This window comes from Buteo buteo, chromosome 3 (assembly GCF_964188355.1).
Source record: "Buteo buteo chromosome 3, bButBut1.hap1.1, whole genome shotgun sequence".
NCBI classification, from domain to species: Eukaryota; Metazoa; Chordata; class Aves; order Accipitriformes; family Accipitridae; genus Buteo; species Buteo buteo.
In genome coordinates, this window is record NC_134173.1 from 35423128 (window position 1) to 35447710 (window position 24583).

Here is a 24583-nt window from a genome sequence, read left to right on the forward strand (position 1 = left end):
ATTTATTTTTGCCAACTCTGCTGCATGAGGGAGACAATAACTTCTTAAACTACTGCATCAAGTCTCTAGAGTTTGTCTTCCATGTTTTAAATACAAGTTCCTACTAAAAGCATGTCATTCTTTTTTATTATAGTCATAGAATTTCTACTAAAAGACTGGAACAAATGAAACTGTGGTATGAAAGCTACCATGGTTGCCAAAAAATATAAAGAACATTTTCATATGCTTTTGAAGTTTTCCAGATGTGCACATAGTATTTTCTGTGATGGCTCTTAAATTATTTGCCTTAGCGTTTAAAAATATTTGAATTTGCCTTCCTCACACAAGCTACATTTAATGATGATTTTTATAAAGAATAAAGATGAAAGCCTTTATTAAAAGGGGCAATCACAACATTTAGCTTTAGCCTAGCGAGAACACATACACCCTTCTATGGTGAAGAAGAATTCAGAATGGCTAAATGGAACTTCTGCTTTGATTAGCTCTCTAGAAAGGCTGACTCTCTCCACTGCCTACAGAGAAAGCCGAGAGACTGGTATCACTCACTAACAGATTATGTGAATTTCTCTCTCTAAGCCATCATAAAGCTGCCATTACACTTCTAAATCCATAGACTATATTATTGGGATAGGCATCTATTACAAACTTCAAAAAGAACTAAAAACAGACAAAGAAAAGGAGGGAAATCTGATAAGGCTCAGTCTTTCCCATGAATATGTCATGAACTAGGTATCCAAATCCTTGTTTAAGTATGTAAAAGTATCCTCATTTCCAGAAGACCCCCATCCCCACATTTCCCAGGGGAACTTGGTGGTATGAAACACACAAATTCAGGTCTCATTCTAGCACTGAGCTTTTTTTTTTTTTCCTAGAGAGTAGAAAACTACTGTACTGGCTTATTTTTAATAGGAACAATGTCATTTAAAGCTACACAGAAAAGATAGTAAACTGGACAGGATTTTGATCCTTTCCTTAATTTTTGAGTTAAGGAATTTATCAAATCAAATATCACTTCAATAAAAAAATCATCATCATTATAAGAGGAGACTAGAGACACCATACTGGATCAGACGAAGCACCCATCTACTATTCTGCCTGCGGCTGTACCTAAAAACAGATGCCTACAAAACAGTATAGGAACCAGGCAAGCACACAAAGATACTACTCCAGAATATCTTCCCAGCCCTCAAGAGCTTAAAACTTTAGTGATTTCCTCAGCCATTGTTTTTAACTTTGTATTCAATCCTTGATAAATTTCTCCATTAAAGAAAAAAAGGATAATTAAACACAGTAGATGATAGGCTTGGACTGATTGTCTTTAATAAGCTAAAGGTGTAATTCAAAAAAATCCTAATAAAGGTGTCAACACATCAACTATTATTTATAAAAAAGTAATATCATTAAGAAAGCAAACGAGGCTGGATCACAGAAGTTCTTTGCTATGACACCTAAAGTACACAATACTAAGAGAAAGAAAACAAATCCCATTTTTAACATGCATATTCACATGACTGACTACTCTCTATGGCAACAAATGCTTACATGATATATAATTTTTTAAAATATTCTAAATATGCATGTAATCTCATTTACCCTCATCATTTTTTAACTACATAATCATTTTTGTCAGAGGGTTTAAGGCAAACTGATAGATCAAACAGGTATCTTGAGGTACAGCTCAGGTTCTGCAAAGCAGCACAGCTGCCTTAGAGCTGAGCTCTGCTTCAGCCCATTTATGTCCGTATTTTTTTCTGGAATACAAGTTGTCAAATTCAGAGCTGACCTAGGTAACTCCCACTTATTTTGCATCAGATACACTGCCGTGTATTTGGCACCTAGTTTTAGTTTAACAAACACTTCCATTTAGTGCAGCACCACTTCATCAGAGATGGCAGGCACCCAAGAACATCTGCCAATACCCCGACTGCTTCTTTCACTTACGGAGGGCAGGGGATAGGTGAGACACAGGGACAAAGCAAGAGATAAAAGCACAGTTCTTCCTACACTTGCAGACCAGTCTGTGCAAGCATGTGTCAAACTAAGGTCAAACTTCAGCAGCTGAGACAACCGGACCATCTTCAGCAAATATGTCTTCAAAACTACAACTTCTTTCATCACTTAAGAGTTTATAGATACTTTTGTTTAATCCAGTTTCAGAAATCTGAAAATAAAGTTAACAATATTCTCTGTTTGCTTGAAATACTCTCCTAAGCATTTAAAGTCATTCACTCTTATGGATCATAAATTGTTAAGCATCAAGAAGAGATCCAGTGTCAAGCAGTATTTATTCTTAAACTCACACATTAATAGGTATTTCTTATTTTATTAAAATACCATATTGACGAACAATGCAATTAACAGCCTGCTAGACAGCATTTCAACTATCCTCTGGGGAAAGGAAAAAAAGTTATCCTTGAGAAACTAAAAGTCTCTACTAATCAACTTAATTTACATGCAATGGCCAGACTCTAGTGCAAAGGAAGAATAACAGCTAACTACAACCAACCACAGAAATTCTAACAAATTAAGATGGAAGAAATGGCCCTTCTGTAAAAGATATTTAAAAATTCCATTGAGCAAGTGATTCACATCAGGAAGCCTACAGAACATCGTAATATTTCTATAATATAAATTACAAGTTGCTTTAAAGAGGCACAATTACTTTTTCAACTTCATACAGCTATTAAAACTTACCAAAACTTTTTTTCAGAAACAAATTGAAATTGTCTCAGTTTTAGGATTGAAAACTGTAACTTCACAGTTTTAGCTATTGCAGCTTCAGAAGGCCATAAACAAAAAACCTTTAAGCTTTTTTTTTAAATAACATAAGCTAATCTATATTAATGCTTCTTTAAAATACAAAGAACAAGCTAGTAACATAAATTGACTATTAGCCATTGGAAAAAGACTATCAAATTCTGACTGCTGCACTGCAGTTTCTATCTGGGACTTGCAATTAATTTGAAAGATACTTGTACCCTTTCCAGCAAAATAATCTCTCCAGGGTAAAACATGACATGACAGTGTTCTTTGTTACCAGAACAAAATTTTTAATGTAATAATATATGGCCAGAGATAACATAATTAATCTGAATGTTAGAAGCCATTAACAGCTTCATCGTAGATTCTTCTATTACAAGTTAACAAGACATTTGCTAGTAACAGGAAAAATAAAAATGAAGTAGAAAGATATAATGTTATTAACTTATAAAATTAACTTTAAATGATGAGATTTTTTAAAGTAAGAATTTTTCAGAAATGTTAAAGAAAGATGGCTAGTTATTCCCTGGAAGCACATGTGAATTTAATTTAGTGGGTTGTTGCATGTTACTGATTCAGATATCACCACCAAATTTGGAAAGTTTTCCGAGTATTCAGTTTAAATAAGTTAAAGCAGAGAGATATGAGAATAGGTACCAGATGGCATAGTCTTTAATTTAACAATGACCCTCATATTTAATAAGTCTTTAGGCCCTATTTTCTAGACCCTGACCAAAATAATCTTGAGTTGCACAAGCAGCTACACTTGTCAGCAATTCCTCTGCCAGACGCAGTAAGACATGAAGGTAAAATCAAAAAAGCTTCTTCCTAGCAGTAGCATAGGGAGGAATAATACCCAAAATCTATAAACAACAAAATAATTAACTGTTTGCCCTTTTTAAGGATTTTTTTTTATCATAAGTGACAAAAGCATGACACATTAAATTTTTCGCTGTATATGTTTTTTCTCCTATACGGTATGATGTAATTTGCATCACGTGTTATTATCCCTCCACTGATAATCCTAACAAATTATTGATGTACTAACAGTACATGGAACAGTTCCAAATACACATTTGACAGGAGGTGATTTCCACAGCTCATACTTGATACGGAAATGAACCTACTGCAATTATTTCTGCACTTGATTCTACTTGATATCTTATAAGAGACATGTACTCTTCTTATCAATAGTAAACAACACTCTTAAATACTATTAGACGACTGTAATTTAGGAACTTGTTTTGTCAACAATTTTTTTGAGCAAAGCCAGTAGGTTACTAGATGTCCTTGAATAACTTTACGCAATGACAGCATTAACATACCTGTAAGATAGTCCCAGACTGTACCAGCTTGCTCCAGTAGAATCAAACCCAGGTTTGAAATAACAAAGGATTGTATGAACAAAGTAATCTGAGTAAAACACTTCTGTGAAGTTTGGCTGGTGCTATCTTCTCTTGACAACATTGAACACTTATTCTTTTAAAATAAAATTACTCAGGCATGAACTTTTTTGAAACAGGCATTTCAAAATGTTTGTGGCCCCTTTTTTGGTACTGGCAATAGATGATCACACTTGCACTTAATGTTATGATTATTGTCCAATCATTCTGCATTTCCAGTTCAGTACATAAACTTACTGGAGTTAAGTTTACTTAGAGGTCTGGACATTCTTTTTCACTGTATACTCTTAGAGTTCAGTAAGTAATTATTTGTGATGGAGAATGTTAAATTCCTTAAAGGACTTTTTTGTTGTTTTTTAATATAAGGGAATGCTCCTCATAACCTAAATGGGCATGCATAGATTCATTATCTGCATAGCATACTCTTATATACTCAGCTACTTGGCAAAACAATCGTTATTTGCAAATCCCATGTTATAACTGAGCTGTATTTTATTCTGAGAGCAGAATTTGTTTCCTTATGCAAATTGTGACCAACTCGGCTGTGTGGTTTAACGTTCTGACAGCAACATCTGAAAACGATCTTCCACTGTGGCTCACTCAGCGAATCACTTCAGACAAGGCTTGCAAGCCAAGCCCTCTGCTGGGCAGCTTCCGACCCCCCTGAAAAATCCCTTGGTAACCTGGCATAGCTCTAGTCAAGCTATAAAGATCTAGCGATTCACAACCTTACTTTGATTTCTTCTCACATTTCCCATGCATTCTTAAAACTAAGTTCTGATAGCATTGAACTTAAACAGTACGTGCAGCCTGAACAGTCAACAATTCTTGCCTAAATTCAAAATGTCATTTATAAAAATAACTCACAAAGACTTCAGATCTCTGAGTACAATGCTTGGTACGATTAACAGCTGTCCGCTTCTGTTGCCATCTTTGATCCATACCATTTTACATGCACTATAAACAGCATAATCGAAACTGATTTCTCAAGCAGCTCAACATACGGTATTTCGTATTCTTCTGAGAAAGTCAAAACTAATGATAAAACAGAATAAGAGTACTTTGTAAGATTCCCACCCAAATTTCACGCAACCCATATTTCACGCAGCCCAGATACCCTATCTTGCACAGTTATGAGATTTTAAGTTCTAATGAATTACTGAGCAGTGAAACCAGAGGTGAAACATTTGCCCTACTATGCTTTATTATAAGGTCTACATTATAATCAAGGAGAATTTAACTGCATTAAGTTTTGAATACAAGTAGTGCTGTATTTTCAGGAATAATTTGATTTTATACAGTAAGTGTACAACCACACTAGACCTGGCACAATAATGTACACGCAATAATATCTGCCCTGTAACAAAAATTAGAGCATGAGCAAAGGTCACATACCCACTGCCTCAAGAAGAAAGCATTCAGTTCTGATTAATGTCAAATATTTGCTATTTACTTTCCAGTTCCTCACATGTTTGACTTCACCTGATGCAAGCAGCTTTAGGTAGAGTCTCCCAACTGTCTTAAAACAATCTGAATGTAGCAAGCCGTCAAAAGGGAAAGATCCACCTTGGCCCAACTGTATGTTACTGCCGCAATCCCTGCGCAGAAAACAGTAACTGCAAACAGGCTGGACCAAAAAACTGATACAGTTGAAATTTAAGCCAGAAGAAATGAACAAAACCATTAGTTTCCAACTGGTCAGTTCCCAGCTCTGGTCTCCTGGATAGCCACTTGAGAACTAGTTGTAGCAGCACAGAAGGGAGCAAGGAGGCACCTGTGCGGAAGGGAAGCCAGGACCACCCCTTTCAGCAGCAGCCTACACCCAGATTGACCTGCTGTGACCATCAGGCACCACAGACTTATCCCAGACTTCTACAGCATGAACACCCTCTGGTCCTCAGGCAGGAATAATGCTCCCTGTGTTTCACAATGTTTGAACACTTAAAGATCAGTCAGCTATAAGCAACAATATATTAAGACAAGTTTGACTGACTTAAGATATTGTGTTAAAAAAAAAAAAAAGACAGAAGACTATTTTTTACTGTCTTAATAAATAAATAGCAATTCCTTTGCTCAAAGGACAGCAATATCCAGAAGGGTTAGCCCCTCTCTTCCCCCCCCCAAAAGCAGTATCCGAGGGCACTCCCAAAAGTTGAGAATTCCGGGGGGGGGAGCATATCTCCTCTACTTTGTTGCCTAAACTAAGTTGCAGTATCAAAAATTTGAACTTTGGAGAAAAAAAAAAACCACCACCACAAAACTTTGACAGCTTTTTTTTTTAAACTTCAATTAGTAACTTGAGAGCTAGGTCACTCAATCCAGCTGCTGCTTTTAGAAGTCTTTAGAGTAACTCAAGTTAATATGCAAGTCCATTTCTCCACTTATATATCTTACCACTTTTATGCATTGGATATAATACAGTTGGACTTCAAGTTCTACGTGGAAATTTAAACATAAAAAGTATATAATTTTCACTATTTACCAGTGAACTCTGATCAGATCCTTTATAAAGTATGCATTTAATTTATAATAAAAGTCATTATCATGATTTAGAAAGTATTTTATCAGCATATCTAGTATTATCTAAATTTAATTACTAAAACTTACCTAATTAGTATTATCTAACTTTTTAAAGGTAGGTTAAAAAAAAGTCTGCTGTAGAGGTTGTTGCTTCTTACTAGAACATGGAAGTTGAAAGCTGTGACAAATTGTCTATTTCTACATACATATACTATCAGATAGATACAAAGTAATCTCTACACCATTTACAAGAGAGTAAAGTATCTGATAAAATACTTCATAATTGATAAAAATGAGGCTGACTTCAAATGGCAGAGGACTTGTAACACCTCCTGATAGTTAACATATTTTTCTAGACAGAATGGCAAATACTTAAATCAGTAGAAAATAATGTAAACTGTTTTCTATTTTAAATTTTTAAGCTTCCTAAATCTTAGTTTAACTAAAATTAGATACAAAGAAACAAAATAGAGTACAGCACAGTGTATGAATAAAAATACCTGGACACAGTTCGAGATTTGAGTATTTTCAAATACATCAGGTACTACAAAATACCCTTGAATAAAACCCTGCTAATGGAAAGGTTTCATTAACTGCATTCATTGCTTTAAGGGAATTTAAACAAAAAGTATTAACTCACTAATTAGTAAGTTGTTTAAACTATGAAGGTTTTAGAAAGTGCAGATCTATTTCTCACTACCTTTAAGTTCTAACAGATTTTTCATGTCAATTTTTTACTGGTTTTTTTTCCACTTCACAAATCATTTTATAACCAAACTTCAAAGCCTCCACACTCTCACATGAGATTTTGCACAAGTTCTCCAGAGTACCCGTTGTATTTGACAAAGGAAATAGTCAAGAACAGGTTCGTTAGTGCTTAGTACTGCAATACAGTCACTCTAGCTCAACAGCAGGCCACAAGACTTCAGAAATGAGTCATGTCACAGAAGCTGACTTTCTACTGCTTGCCAGCCCCAATAAAAATATATTTTCTCTGAACACACTTTCACAGTAATGCACTGGTGGTAATCTACGAGTAAAAAAACAACTACATCCGTTCAGCAAATTTCAATACTTACACAGCAGCACAAATATATCTAAAGCAAGGCAGTATCAAGCATTTGCATGAAGACTGCATACAGTTAAAACATGCAAGAGCAGGGGGAAAAAAGTTTGTGTCGCCATACCTAACAGTTTCTTCCAAGACTTGATAAGAGATTTTGCTAAAGATGTAACTTCTTCATCAGTGCTTTGTTTGCGTATCGCATTCACTGACATTCCAATTCTGGTAGACTGCAAAAGAAATAAAAATATATACTATAAAAGGTGACATGAAGACAATTTAACAAGTAAACATATATAAAGTTATACTTTGACATTGTTTTTTAAAAGTATCTTTCTTTTTTAAAGTATCTTTTTTTCTTTGTTTTGGGGGGGGGGGTTGGTTGTTTGGGGTTTTTTAAGAATATCAGGATGGAATGCTTACAAAACTTATTTTAACAACACAGACATTTTAAAAAGAAATACAACAGTACCACAATTTGTCTCCATGCCAGAAGGCTGGGGGGGAGGGGCTAAGGAGCATCAATGAGAAGATTTTTGCTTCCAAACTGTTTCAAAAAGCACTGCAGAACTACTTACCTAAACCAAGTACAACATTCAAAACATCTAACATGAAAATCATATATACATTTTAACGTTCTATAAAATTTTTAGCAAAGGGTCTAGCCTCAAAACCTCATTATTCTGTGAAGCAATGACTATTTCTATTTTGGCATGATCAGAAGCTTGCCAACTGCTTCAGTGACTTCATACTCCTAGAATTCCCATTTAGTGGCTGTGGAAGAAGCTGTAATATCAGTTGGGATTGACCACGTTTTAGGTTCCTAAGAATTTTGGCAATACTGAGATTCTCTAAAATCTTAAGCACAGAGGGTTCTGCTTTTACATAGAAACAGTAAGACTAACCTAGCTCTGAAAAGGCCAAGATAGTGATAGGCTTTAAATCTTTGGCACTACTGCCACCTATAGAGTGAAAAGGAGATTAATTTACAATCCACTCCTTTTAAGACTCAGAAGTTGAGGACATAAATTTAGCAACAGCAACAAAAGTTTCATTTTAGAAGACTTCTGACTAACATGTTAATCTAACAAGTAGAACATTTCCACACTTTTAGTTTCATGAGATGAGAAAAGCGTTTAACAATACAAATAAGTAGTCTATTATCATTTCATATTTTGATTGATGACTAATTTTTTAAATTGTTCTTAAGATGCTCGCGTTTGTTGCATTTACCATGTACAGGACTCACTAAATATAAATTATTCTTCCTACTTTTGCAGTAGTTCATCATAAGTTTCCTTCTCCTTTAAAGGAAAAGTTAAATCTTTATGGCTCGCTAAAAATGGAAATGATTTGTTCCTGTACATTACTCTTTACAACCCACACAACACTTTTTGGGGCACCATGGATGTGCTAAATGACTGGAAATGTACTGAAAAAAACTCAGTAGCTATTTCAGCAAAGGAAACACATCAGATAACCTCAGGTCTGAGCATCAGCTCTAAACAAGTATTTTGGATTAAAGAAAACAGATGGTTACCTGTAACTGAAGTGTTTCAAGATGGACTGTGCTCACTCAGACTAACAGTACCGGCCAACTCTCTTGACACTTTAAACACATACTCTCAACATAATGTTCAGACAATAAAGAATAACATGTGCTTGGAACTCCATAAAATACTCACCATACCCAAATGAGAAAAATCTATCTACAAAAAAAAAACCCCAACCTTCCATTGGTAACTGGGCACAACCACAGCCTACTCTCATCAGCAAAAAGACAAGACACCAACTTAGATTAGGTTACTTACTTAGGTAAGTAAAACTCAAAACCCCAAGAAAAACTCAAAATTAATTGGATAAATTAATTTCTTCTTCTGATCACACAGGAGAAACAGATTATGGTAACTGTCTAAACTGCCAGCTTTCTTAAGGCAGCACATAAACATAGATCATTTGTTTGCTTTTATAAAGCATTTGATCTGGCCTTGCCTAAAGAGAGGGGAAGGAATGACCTACCAATTTATTTGCCTGCAAACTGACACAGGTAATCGCAAAAGATCAGTGTTATATACTCAAAATGACTGTGCTTTAATTACAAACCAGCTGTCAGCATTTGACATTTCCTAGGTCTTCCAGCCTACAGAGCTGTTCTTGTGAGAGCCATTTTAAGTGGAAAACTCCAGTATTTCTGCCTAGCCCAGTGTAGCCTGTGGAATTGCTTTATTTCTGTGCCAGTTGTAAGTGTGCAGGTATATGAAAACTTTCCTCACCCTGTCCAAAATGCATTTTTAATGGATCATTCTTCCTGTCCTGGTTTTGGCTGGGATAGAGTTAATTTTCTTCCTAGGTGCTGGTATAGTGCTATGTTTTGGATTTAGTGTGAGAAGAATGTTGATAACAACACCGATGTTTTCAGTTGTTGCTAAGTAGTGTTTAGTCTAAAGTCAGGCATTTTTCAGCTTCTCATGCCCAGCCAGCAACAAGGCTGGAGGGGCACAAGAAGTTGGGAGGGGACACAGCCAGGAAAGCTGACTCAAACTGGCCAAAGGGGTATTCCATACCATATGGTGTCGTGTCCAGTAGGTAAACTGGGGGAAGCTGGCTGGGAGAGGTGGACTGCTGCTTGGGGACTGGCTGAGCATCAGTCAGCAGGTGGTAAGCAATTGCATTGTGCATCACTTGTCTTTCCTGGGCTACATTTCACTCTCTTTTTCTTGCCTTCCTTTTCATTACTACTACTACTATTACTATATTTTACTTTTTATTTCAATTATTGAACTGTTCTTATCTCAACCCACGAGTTTTACTTGTTTTTGATTCTCCTCGTGATCCCACTAGGGTGAGGGGAAGGAGTGAGAGAGTGGCTCCATGGTGCTTAGTTGCTGGCTGAGGTTAAACCATAACACTTCTCCACTTCAAATTCTAGAGCACTTTTCATCTGCTTTTTGAGAGTAAAGAGGCTCAGAGACAGCATAAGACAGCTGTCTTCATCCCTGGAGCACTCAAGCTGTAGGCCAAGCAGCCTTCAGTTGGTATGAGCAACAGTTAGTGTAAGTAACTTATGACTGAACCCAAAACAAAGCATATGGTGGCAGCTACTCTTCTCTACACCAGACCAAACATGAAAATGTAAGGAACTTAGTTGGGGAAGAAAAGCAACCACTGAAGCAAGCAGAGGTGCTACCAACTTTAAACTGTAAGAGAGTATGAGGACAGAGAATCGGTGAGCACCTGGATCAAAGCAGAGCCAAATCAACCCCTGCAGAACAACCATCCCCAGGTTCCCAGGTCTCCCCAGCTTGCCAATGAACTGGCAAGAAGTCATTAACAAGGACTGTACATCACAGCCTATTTCTGCATATGTGTGTGTAATTTCCAGTAAAACCTGTTTGTTAAAATAAAGACTGCCTGCCTCTCTCACTGTTTAGCTGTGCACTACCCACAATTAGCACCAGGGACACAATGCCTTTAATACTGTGCGGCTGCTAAACAGAGCTGCAATTCTGACCACCAGATAAATCACATGTGAGGAAGACTACTGGCTTCCTGCCTAGCTGAGCAAGGATCAGCTTGATTACATAAAACTCGTTAGATATGACACAGTCATATTATTGTCTGTAATTATTTGTCACTTTCTGTGACAAAAATCAGGCAAGAAAGACACAAGCACAAGTCCAGACTACTGATGTGCACCTTCCTATTCCACATACCCGTAAATTGTACAGGGGACCTTGCCAGCTCAGACTGAAGCAACAGTCATGTTACAGGAAAAATCATCACTTTTCTTATTACGCAGGAATAATGAAACTATCATATCAGCTAGAAGTACTTTTCTTCAATGTAGGCAGCTCTCAAAACTGCTTAAAAATGGGTGTGGAAGTATGCTTTTCACTTGTGTCCTGCATTTCATCAGTTCAAACACATCAATAGGTATCTCAGTCTACAGAGAGGAAGTTAGTGCTCCCACTTTCTCAGGATCATCACCCTTCCTGACATTAGCACACTAATGATTGACTACCAGAGCGATGCAAACAATTGCTTTGCATTTCAACTCTTGCTCTGAGTCCTCCATTGCTTAAGCAAACTGGGGAGACTAACATAGAAAATTTACAGCAGACTTTACGTATTTATAAAACTCTCAACAAAAATAATGTAAATTTGAGTCTAAACATGTTGCTAAATGCAATCTTATGCAGCGGAACTGTTTTGAATACAGCAGTGGATACTTAACAAAAACTTAACTAAGCTACAGTCAATCTACTATGCAACAGTATGCTAAAAAATACCTGACCCCTTTAGACCTACGGCAACACAGAGAAATCTTCTTTACAAACTCACGTGGTGCCCACCCCAATACAGATTAAAAAAAAAAAATCTTTTACTGCAATTATTATTATTTACTGCAATTATTATATCTAAAAACAGATACCTGTCATATGGATGGGAATAAATAAGCTTCTTTCAAGTAGGACAGGAAACTTGACAGAATTAATATGCAACCCTATATAAATTAAGTCAGGGTCACACAAGTGCCCTAAAAGGCAGACAGCTGAGTTTGTACTTGGCAAGATTAAGAGTCCTCCTCTGTTGAAAACATTACTAAGGTTTTTATTGCAACTAAAAAAAGAATAAGCTATCTACTTGTACATCCTTCAGATCCTCATGGTTCAAGAGTAAAATTGCTCTGCTGTTCGGTGTAAAGCTTCTCCTTCTAGTCTTATTCATCACACTAAGCAGAACAGGTTTGCATAGCAGCATTTACAGAATTTCCAGAGCACTTGCAGAGATAATTTTCATTCCAAAGGCAAAAAACATTATTACACAAATACTTTGTATTAAGACCTGCACAAAGAAACTCAAAAGGATCAGGTTAACAGAGGGTTTTCCTGGGTTTTGTTGTTCTTTTCTGTGGGGCTTGAGGGTTTTTTTTCGGCAAGGTTTTGGTTTGAGGTTTTTTTAAGGAAGAAGGTTGGACACAGGGAAGAAGGCTGCAGCATCATCATCAGCCATGCTCGTTCATGCATGAAGGTGACACTTTCAAATTCCTGTTTCTGTCACAAACAGCATTAGTAGTAACATACTAAGTACATTCTGCAAACATATAGGATGCACATGTAAAAAATTGACGTTGCTACTGACACTTAAGATTTGAACTTCATAGTTAATTCTTTATCTGTGACCATTAATCATCACTTAGAAAAAAGTTAGCTTTCAGTCTCTTCCAATTTCAGTGGCTACGACAGTAAATCAGGTCTTACGTTTACCTCTGCCATTTGAAAATTTTCAGAGATAGGAAATATCTAGTTACTTTGGAACAAAAGTTGTTCATTGATGAATTACATGACAAACTCTGAAGCTTGACATGCAACTAAAATTCACTGAGTTACTTTTTGGAAGAATTTATAAATAATATATAAAATACTACATTAGAGATGTAGATATAAGCAAAATTAGAGTATGTATGCAAGTGAGAGAGATTGTACCACACCATCACTCCTGCCCAGGGGAGAAAAAGGGGAGGAGTAGCAGTAATATAATTTACCTTAAGAAATACACTACTCAGACTAAGAGGAGGGAGTGGGGGGTGAGGAAGGAAATGGTCAAATACAACTTGCCCGAAGGTAGGAACTATGCTTCTCCTCACTTACAATCCAAAACCAGAACTAACTACATAAGAAAAGAAGGTATCACCTGTAACCAGGTGCATTCTCCTTCAGAGGGAAGTAAATATATCACATTTGTGTTAGTAAGAACCTAAGATTATATGTAAGGTAAGTTTATAAGCAGGTCCTCCCCTTTGTCCACAACAAAAGTCACTATTTTTAACTTAAACACAAAGATAAACTTTAAGAGCTTGCTACTGGAAGAAAACACTTAAGATAAGTACCCTAAATCAGGGTAAAATAAGACTAGTTACCTTATAACAACACTGATTCTTTCAAGGAGTTTCTACACAGGAATCTACTTTAATAGTGCAACCTTCTTCCAAATTTGCTGGCTTCACCTTCATCATTATGGAGTTAACATTTGCAACATAACAACAACAAGAAAATCATACCTGTAACAACTCAAGGGTCATGGGAATATTCTTAAGCTCCTTCAATAAATCGAGAGCTCCAGCCTGCAAAACAGAAAGAAAAAAAAGAAAAAAAATGTAAATTTAGTAGCAATCAGCTACTTAAAATAGAATATCAACAACATACTCTTATTTGCCTTCAAGGTCCCAGACTAGATTCAAACCATCCGTTTCCCATTTACCCACAGAACAACTCTAGGACAAGGAACGTTCTGCTTCACAAACTCTAAGCATTAACAGGCCTTAACTCAGAAATCAAAGTATTCCCTCAAAGACTAGAGAGTTTTTATCCCATATAATTCAAATGCCAGTTAAAGCATTCTGTCAACTACTACTTAACCAACACACATCCTCAAGAAAACAGACTCAAGGGTACTTGATTTAACAGCATCAGAAACAAGCCAGACAACAGCAGCAATTTCCAGTTCAGAACAACCTCAGCTGCTTACCACAAGAACTTGGAACTGCGAAGCTTTGTGTATTCCATCAATAATGCACATACATATATATGCACATATAACTATACACATATGAAACATACATAGCCAACATTCTTAGCTGTATTTGTGGTGGTATGGTAAAGCCAGAAAAGTTTACTGGTTTAAAAACTGTGATCAGATTACACTATTTTACTAAACACAGCTATAGTTTCCCCAATAGAAAAAAAGATAACTTTGTGTATACCAACAAATGGCCAAATAAAAAAAGCTGAGCAAGACTTGCTTTCAAGTCTTATTTTCAACTATTAAGTTTAAATATTAATTCAATAAAATACATAGATTAGGCTGCATAGATTAGTGCAGACAACACTCTTCAGCCTATACCAGGCTGGCCAAGCATCAACATATTCCAAACTAGAAGCCAGAGCCCATCCTAGTGTGCTATAACATCTGAGCTAATGCACTTGTTTATTATTCAGCTGTCATGGGTTTTTCTTTTTTCCTTTTCCCCTGCTAAAACCATAAGGAAAGTTACAAACTAATACTATGTAAGCAGCAACTTTCTAGATAGACAAATTAATTTCAGAGATCATACTGTTAGGCATTAATAAACTCTATACACAGCTACTCTAACAATCCATTCCTTTGTGATGTTGGCCTCACTTAAGAAGTTTTCAAAAATGTGAGCTCCATAATTTACTTTAACCTCTACATCCTTGATGATTTACCATTTCTACTTAAGCAAAGCTCCGTACCATCTACTTCTTCCTGTGCACACAGGTTGTCAGACTATAGCAACCACTTAAAGGTTGAGATGATTTTGCTGTTATTCAAGGGCATATGGTTCTGAACATGTGAGCTATAAACAGATATGAAGGCAACTGCCTTCGCATATAGGGGGTCACTCTACCCCAGCCAAGCCCATTACCTTCCTGGGTTGTTTGGGTTTTTTTGGGGGGTGGTTGGTTTGTTTTGGGGTTTTTTTTTTGGGGCGGGGGGGGGGGGGGTCATTTTGTTTTTTAAATTCATGAGGTTTGGAAATAAACCCCACAAAATTTCCATCTTGCAGGTCTTTGGAATTAGATTCCTTTCCTTAACTCTCTCTCAACTCATCCTATTTTGTTTACTTTAATAAGCATTTTGCCTTTGTTTTTAAATTCTCCCTAATCAACTTCTAATATGACACCTGTTGCAAGGAAACTCTTGTAATCTCCTGCTGCATCTGCAGGTCTTATAATTTAACCACTAAAGATAGCACATAAAACCACCAAAAGGCTGAGAAAGATGAAAGTGGAACTTCTGTGTCACATCCAAACAGGCACAGCTTTGGATGCTTTCAAATGTCTGCTACAACCTCTGTTTTTTAAACACATCTGACAGCAAAGAAGCCTCTAAAAACAAACATTTTGCTATGTCCCACCTTTACACAAACCTAATTCACTCATAAAACTGAAGTTTTACTATTTTGCCATCACAGCGAAAAGTCTTATTTAACTTTTATTCATGATATGCAAAAGTTCTCCATTTTTAACCACAGAATTTTAGTAGCAATGATGCAAGACTGGGAAATGTCATGCTGTTTTCAGGTGCTAAATTGAGTTAGCATACTAAGCCATTTCTTTCTCTAAACAGCCATAAGCGTGGTTTCTTCTGTGCAAACATAGATCTAAGTAAAGCAAGTTAATTATCTTCACTGCTATAAAAAAAAAAAAATCAAATTCAAGAAAATTATCTTAGCCAAAAAAAAAAAAAGACAAAAGTCAATGTGTCATTTTCAAAAATATAATCCAGTAACACTTACCTCCAAACCAATTAAGTTATTAACAAACTGTACACAGTATGTGATTTCAAAATAAACACAGGTTATTGTAGCCTGCAATTTCAGCATAACAATGATACTGTAATGCAAAGTAGAACTCTCTTCACCTCACCTTAGAAACACAGTCTAGCCAAAACTTCTTTGCCTCTGTAAAATCCCTTTCCAATTGTACGTATCAAAATAACTTTATTATTCAGTCTAAACATTTTCCAAAACTAGTAACTTGATACATAGGAAGTTAACAAACCATGCAACAACTAAAAAAACGCAGGTACTCTCTACACAGATATTAACAATGTTACCTATATTTCATGCAGTTTTCTGTACCAAATTACCAAAATTTCTAATGCACTAATACTTTCTAAGCCTTTGCTCTTCTCTAATAAATTATATTAAGTGTACCAAGAATTAGATGCTTTAAAATTAAATTTAAATTGAGTTTTAACTCACAGCAACTAAACAGTTTTTCATAACCACTTTTATTAGCATAAAGTCAAATGCCCTCTTTTTCTCAAAACCAGAGTGGAAGTTGCACAGTAAGATATATAATTCCTATTTTTCTAATGCAAGACTTCTCTGTTTAAAAAAACCCAACCATTAAGAACATTATTATAAATCTTCTTTTAAAGGCATTTCTACAATTTTATAGAAAATGAAAGGCAATGCCCCATTCCGCTAGGCTGGTTGGCTTCCAGTTTACCTTGTTATTTGAATTAACAGAAGTCAGCTTCATACAGATTTAGTAGATTACTCCTCTCAGCTTCTCCCAGTTGATCAGATCATAACACCAGAACAGTGTTCTATATTCATATTTTAAAGCTATGCTTCAGGTGATAGAAAATGGAGTACGTTTCTGAAGACAGGAGAGCTATCTAGTTATAATTCTGTTCTACTTAAGGGAGCAAACATTTAATAAGGTGGACAATTTTACATTTTCTTCTCAAAACTTACTCAACTGTTCTTGATTTTTTTTTTTAATCCATGGTGCAACCTTATTTTTCATACGTATTCACTACAGCAGCTTAATGAAAGAAAAGCTTACTTGCATACAACAAAAGCTATAAGGAAGGCACTACATGTGTTTTAATCCAGTCACAGTTATTCTGAAGGAAGAGTAATACATGCAACCAATATTTGAAGTAACACCAGAAATATGTATCTCACAGTGTACTAAATACAACATTGCATATTATTTTGTCCTTCAAAACAAAAGAATTGCATATATCACTTCACTAAACAAAGTTATGAAATCAGCACAGCTACAATTAAATCCTTAGTCAAGGCAAATCACCAAGAGTCTGACTCAGGAGGGGTGTCTGCACGGCCTGCCTTTTCAACTCATCAAAAGAAATGCCAAACAGCACTTTGCCACAAGCCACAGAGTCACCTTTGGTATGAGAGACGAAGCATCTCTTGTCATCTGAGTCTTGACAACTTCAGAGTGAAAAGGTATCAAAGCTCTGTTTGGTTTTTTTTTTTCTTTTATTGATGGGTTGCATCATCCTTATTCAAAGACATACACCAAATACCTGTTCTTGTTCAGTAAAAATGGAGAAGGGAATACAAGAGGTTGTCAGGAACATCATTATCCAGCAGGTACTTATGTAACAATGCATTTCTCAATTCAGCTTCATCTTTGTGAGACAATGAAGTACCTCTTCATAGAGATGATCTTAATAACTTCGCTGAAGTTAGCATTTTAACTGCAGGGCAGGAGTAGGTAGGAAATCACATTGTGCAATTAAAAAATAAATACCTTGACAAAAACTAGTAAGAAAAAAACAGAGACATCTCCTGGGTTTAACACTGATGTTCTTCCTCTTCCATCATACAGCTAAGGGTTTTTTATCACAGTGTACACACGCGCTTTGGATAAACTGTCAGATCTCCACTTGTCGGCCCCAGAGGCAGCTCAAGCCCTCAGCCTTAGAAGGTTTTTGAGACAGCATCAAACTAACAACAGAGCCGCTTGTGTGCAGTCACGAGCTGGAACGAACGTACTTTGTTGGAACAGAGCTCAAAAGCAAAACTGCTTCTGGTGCTGCGCGCACTCTCGCTCCTGGGACAGGGGTGAGGAGAAGACCCAGCCACTGGCTCCAGCAAGGCACAGCCTGGCCCAGCTGCGTGCGCTGCGTTCGGCCACATCAGACCGATGCTGAGCCCAGCGAAGACACTGCACCGCTCCCTAGAGCTCCGAAAGCTAATTAGGTTACACACACTAGAGCATGAAGACATGTTCCCTGCTGCTGCTAGGAATGACATCCAAACTCCTAAGCCTCCCAGATTACAGAGAAATACACTGTGGTCACCAGGAGCATCTCTGGTATCGCTGCAGTGCTGCTCTCCAGCATCAATGGTTGTTCCCATACTACCTGGGAGTTGCCATTTTCTTTCTATTGTCAGAAGTCTTCCAAATAAAATTGAATTGACTGCACTTTATCATTCTCATTACCACAATATTTAAACATTCCACAGTCCATATGTTTTCAGCCTTTCAACACCTCATAGGAAAGAGCCACTACTTCAATTTTAGTCAGAAAAGTGAGACAGTGAATTGTTTTGTGCTGAAAAGCATGGGGAATAGAAATAAAAAGAAAGAGGGAGGGGACAAAAAGGAAAAAAATAATCAAATGAATAAACATTGGTTGTAAAAAATTCCTTCCACTAGACAAGGCTCCTGTCGCCACACTGTATCACTAGAGGGTTCAAATGTATCAGAGCTAACTCATACAATATTACAGAACATCAAGGATTTCAAAACACAGCAAAGTATGGCTTCTGTGTACTTGCAATGAATTTGTTTGGATGCTGAACAAAACAAATTTCATTGGTTCGATGCAATCAATATTTCTATAAATATGCAAATCTTATTAAAAAAGTGTTATTTATGGTTTCCATTATCTTAAGCAGCAAAAAAATACTTCTATAAACTGAAATTCCACACAGCTCAGTTATGAACTATCACCAATATTGAGCATTTAATGCGCTATCATAACATAAAGAAAAAAACCTTAACTTTGTGTATTAAAACAGTAGCTTGCAGGAAGAGCAGCAGTCACAAATACACAAATTACAAGAAAATAACAATGTGCCCACCTGATAAAGTAGTAAACAGACTTTACAATTTACTTGTATGCTATTTATGTGTAACCATAATGAGGTATTTGGCTGTTGCTGCACGCTCTGATTTTACTTATCTTCATGTTTTTGTAGGTATAATAGTACAGAGGTTATAAGTTATCTAGGTAAGTTCTGTATCAAGAGCATAGAGGAGAATAACACTTTGTCGTAGTTTAACCCTAGCCAGCAACTAGGCACCATGTAGCCGTTTGCTCACTTCCCCTCCCACCCAGCAGGATGGGGAGAAGAATCAGAAAAAAAAAGTAAAACTCATGGGTTGAGATAAGAACGATTTAATAACTAAAGTAAAAAAAAAAAAACAAACAAAAAAACCTGACAATAATAAAATATGATAACAGTAATTGTAATGAAAAGAACAAAAAAAAAAAAACCAAACAAGAAACCAACACCCAAGAACAGACAAGTGATGCACAATGCAATTGCTTACCACTCACCAACTGATGCCCAGTTAGTTTCCAAGCAGCGATCCCCCCCGGGCCAACTCCCCCAGTTTATATACTGTACATGAAGTTCTATGGTATGGAACACCCCTTTAGCTTGTTCAGGTCAGCTGTCCTGGCTGTGCTCCCTCCCGGCTTCATGCGCACCTGATTGCTGACAGAGCACGGGAAACTGAAAAATCCTCAACTTGGGATAAGCACTACTTAGCAACAACTAAAACATCAGTGTGTTATCGACTTTGTTCCCACACTAAATCCAAAACACACTGTACCAGCTCCCAAGAAGAAAATTAACTCTATCCCAGCTGAAACCAGGACACACTTGAAACAAGCTAACTGAATTCTACCCAACTATAACCTCCATCCTGAGGCAGAAGTTTTGCCCTGAATTAACAAACACAGTTAAAGCGCTATTCGTACTTTTTTTTTTTTTTTTTTTGTAATCTGGAACAAAGTGGCTCACATCCCCCATCTGCTTCAGAAGTCTGCGCGCACAACTCCGGCCTCCCGGCCGAAGCAGGATTAGGGTTCCTCGTCCCTATTTCGGTCTGCACACCCCACCAACGACCCCAGGGTTCACGCCTGAAAGCGAGACCGACCCACCCGAAGGGGACCACCTCTGCAGGCGCTCTCCTCCGGCTGACGGCCCTTCCCACACCGTTCTCATCTCACGGCCCGCTCTCCGCCGAGGCCGACGTTGCCCTTTTCACCAAAGGGAAGCGGAGGGAAGCGCTGTTTAGGGCCAGGGCCGGTGCCCGGGCAGGAACCTCCTCCCCAGCCGAAGGCGCCGGGCTCGACGCCGCGCTGGAGCGGGGGGAGGCACCGCTCCGACCCGCCACCGCCGAGGAGGAGGAGGAGGAGGAGGAGGAGGGCGGCCGGGGGCAACCGCCGGCGAGGGCCGGCTGACAGGGCGAAGGGCCCCCGCGGCGCAGCGGGGCGGGGCAGGGGCAGCCGAGTGCCCCCGCCGGCCGGGGAAGCCGCCGAGGCCGCCAGGCAGCGGCGGGGAGAAGCGGAGGCGGGCGGAGGTGGGCGAAGGGGCCCCGGCCGGGCCCCGGGCGCCGCGCGGCGGGAGCGCGAAAAGCCCCGGGCCCGCTGGAAGGAGGGAGCGAGGGGCCGGCCCGGGGCCCGCGGCGGCTCCGCTCCGCCGGGCCGCCTCCCGTCCCAGTCCCGTCCCGCCCCCGCTCACCGCGTTCTTCTTCTGCACCATCTTGTCCATCTTCTTGGCGATGCGGATGATCTCGTCCTCCGTGGTCATGGCTGCTGCGGCGGCCCGAGCGGGGCCCGGCGCGGCGCCCGAGAGCTGAAGCCCGCGGAGCGGAGCGGAGCCCCCTCACCCCCCCTCGGAGCGCGGGAAGCGGCCGGGGCCGCCGCCGAGCGCTGCGGGCAGGAGCGGAGGCAGGCCGCGGCGCACCTCCCCGACCCAGCAGCCAGAGCGGCGGCGGCGGCGGCAGGCAGCACGCGTCGAGCGCCGGCCGCAGGAGCCAGGCAGCGCTGCCGCAGGCCGAGAGCATTGGCGCGCCGGCCGGCGGGGGCGGGGCCGGGGCCGCGCCGGTGGCGGGAGCCGCGGGGAACCGGCGGCGCCCCGCGGGGGGACTGTGGGCTTCGTGGGTCGGTCTCGCTCCCCACCCCGGCCCCCCCAAAAGCCCGACTGCGGCACAGTTAGACGCTCTGACCGCCGACGATGTCCCACGCTCTGCAGCTCACAGCGTGGCCGCTGACGCCGGGCTGCAGGCAGCACGGACCGCCGGCCGGTCCCGGTGTGCGGTCCCGTTCATCCGACGCAAAAAACACCGCCAAACACGGCACCGGCAACTCGCTTCCTGCGTTCAAGCTTTTCTGCAGCTGCCAGAAGGCTCAGAATTACGGCAGACGCTTGATTTCGTTAGCTTCAAACGGATGGAAAATCCCCTCTTCCCTCGAACGGCAAAGGTTTTTCTTAGGACAGACTTTAAGGAGTTACTTCTGGATAAAATGGAATGAGGATTTCAGATTGCAATTTTAGAGTAAGTTCGGGATTTGCAAGTTTACAGTCAGTACAACAGAGTTGGAGATAAACTTTTGCGTTGGCCAAGTATCACGCTGTAATGTGCTACCGCGGTTCAAAGTCTCAAAGCTGGTCTGAACCTTGTGTATGCTCCAGTGGGACATGCCACGTTTGCAGTGTTCAACAAATTTATATTACGTACCGTCAATGAAATTCTGTTCATCAGTTGAGTTACGTGCCTTGCTACTGTGATCCGTTGTCGAAAAGAACAGCATCGTGCCAGTTCAGCTTTAATTCCATTTCATCTAGATGCAGTAACCTAGTACCTGTAATAATCAACTCAGGTTAAATAAGATGCCAACCTCAAATGAAGTTTGTGATCATTTCTCCCACAACCACATAATGATAAAAGCAGTACTCAGTGTGTTAGCAGCTGAGCACTATTGCTACACTATAGGGTAAACAAGCTTGTACGTGTTCTATGGTAGGTGCAGTAACACTATCAGAAAACTAAAAATCTCAAATCAGTCAGTATGGTTAGTTTGAACACATTTAAGTTCTGGAATGAAGTCTTCCAATATTATTTAAAAAAAAAATACAACACCTTTGTTGGAAATGCATGGAAAGAATTAAAAAATGCAGATGAAATCTATTAACATCAAAAATGTATCAGGTAAGGAAATAATAACTGTAAATTAAATGCTATATAGCACTTATATAAGCCCTGCTGCAAGATTGTAAGGGGAAAGCATGTCCTACTTGTTTAACATCTAAACTAATAAAAGTAGCATCAGAGAAATATTTCAGTTGGGAAATCAAAGACTAATCAGATGATAATGCGTATCCTTTTTTGCAAATGGATGCATTAAAAGAAAACAAAATACAGCTCACATTATTTGTACTGTATGCTACAATATCAGAATGATACGCAACTAACTGAACCAGTACTAACCAGATTCTTCATATTAGCTGCTCTATCATCCTCAGGACAGCAATTCTTTACTGCAGAGAAATACACAGCACTCTCCATAGTTCTTTTTTAGCTGGTTCTAAAGCAAGCAACTTTGTACAGCATCAATCTCTTCTATAACATGCCACTGTAAGTCCAAATAACTGTAGGAGGGGGAAAAGACACCAAACAAAAGTTAAACTATGCAACCTTTTCCTTTGTTTAGCTTCTTTCTCCTAAATAAGCCCATTAGAAGAAATAACACACTGTCTGTTGCACCACATTTACCTGTTACAGCATATTCTCACCATTCTTTTGCAACATTTTCTAAAAGGTATCATATACCGGCTGCTGCAAAAAGCCTGCGTCTAACTCGCTCACTAGAGCCTGTCATTTGCTGGACCACAGGACCTTCCACAATACTAAGACTTAATAGGCAGAGGTGGCTCTCCTAAGAGGGTGCACATAGGAAATGTGATAGATTTCTACTAACTAGTCTCATTTGACATGAGACAGCATCCTGAGAAATTTGGGGCAGAGGGGCAAACAGCAGCATGCCCAAGATTTGTAGTGAAGGATCTCTGAACTCCTAGCATGGCACTTAAATTCCTCCATTTTCAGGAATAACATTCTGTATGGAAAAAGCTCCTCTCATCAAGTGTTAATGCAACTACGCAAAATATAACATTCACAGCATTCCAAAAGGTTTTATGTAACTGTGTGTTATACCCCTTACACCTCTCCTCTTTATTCGAGCCCTCAGCGTAACAACGACTTAGGTCTACCAAAACAGAATTTCAGTTGGTCTGAACCAGCCGACTGACCCCCAGCCTTTGCAGGGAAGATGAGGGGAGTCCAACCACAGATACACGAGGGGAGCTGTAGCAAATGGCAGTTCCGGTTCCTCAGAACTGCAAGATTTTCCTCAAAAACTTCTGAAACAGTAACATGCATCTTGATTAGTTGTTTCCATGGTTATTCAGCAGATGGATAAGGTTTTTTTTTTTAATTTCCTCACACTAGCTCTATATTATAATGGTATGGCCTAAAGTTAGACCAAGTATCATTTTCAACTTCTGGTGTTTGCAGTATGTTATTAAGTTAATTTTCAAGATGTTTTCACCTTTTTTCAACTTAGAAACAGTAACTGGAAGCATTTAAATACAAAAATATTTAAGAAAATGTTGGGGTTTTTTAAGGTCACATTATTAGACTTCTTTATTCTGGGGCAACCCCTACTTATTTTTTGTACATAGACTGAAAACATTTAAGCCTTTTAAAATTATTGGGGGATCTTTACATAGTACAACATAGCTAGCAAATGATTTAAAACAGAAGGTGCTTTAAGAGTTTGCTCGTATTCATAACCAGGGAACATTCAGACTCCAACTTTTAGACTCCATCTGTTAATGCAGACAAGTAGCCTTTTAAAAGAACCTTGAACGACCCCTGAGGGAAGTCTACCTTCTCCACCTGGAGAAGCTAAACCTCCTACTTAAGATGCCTGAAGCCAGATTGCTGAAGTGTAGTGAACCTTGCTAGAAGTTTTAAGTTTTACAAGCTTTGCAGAGAAAAAGGAGGCTACGGATTGCTCTTTTCTAGTAATTGGAACCAAGAGAAAACCATGATCTACTGATTCACTTTGTGGATGCCCATTAAATTATACAAGCACTTTGTTGAAATCAGCTTTAATCAGCTACATCAAAGGCACTTGTTTCACTCAAACAGAATTAATAAAACCTGTTATCCCAAAGGCAAACAGTAGTAACATGAGAGTGGCAAGCAATGAAAAGAAAATAAAAGGAAAAAAAAAAATCTGTTGTACAGCTATTATTCTTCAAAGAATCCTATTTCCAAGTTAACCAACAGACATTCTGAAAACTTCTTGAGAGTCACCTTCTTCACTTACACCAGTGGTCTCATACTATATTTGATAAAGTTTAATACAATAGTACATCGTGATTTTTTTACTACGCTAATTCTAG

At 38.8% G+C, this 24583-nt stretch overlaps 1 protein-coding gene across 3 annotated transcripts in view; it reads right to left on the minus strand.

Annotated features, from left to right (window-relative positions):
• Nucleotides 1-21124, minus strand: part of TCEA1 (transcription elongation factor A1) — a 31949-nt gene extending 10825 nt beyond the window's left edge. The window contains exons 1-3 of one of the 3 annotated variants that reach the window (XM_075023293.1): nt 20852-21120; nt 13808-13870; nt 7871-7976 (exon numbers count right to left, since the gene is read on the minus strand). In XM_075023293.1, the coding sequence (XP_074879394.1) occupies nt 7871-7976; nt 13808-13870; nt 20852-20920 (238 nt within the window). In that variant the 5' untranslated portion in view covers nt 20921-21120. Of the gene's footprint in view, nt 1-7870; nt 7977-13807; nt 13871-20851 lie in introns of all 3 variants that reach the window. The other 2 variants (XM_075023292.1, XM_075023291.1) reach the window with 2 other exon arrangements.
• Nucleotides 21125-24583: the final 3459 nt, after the last annotated feature.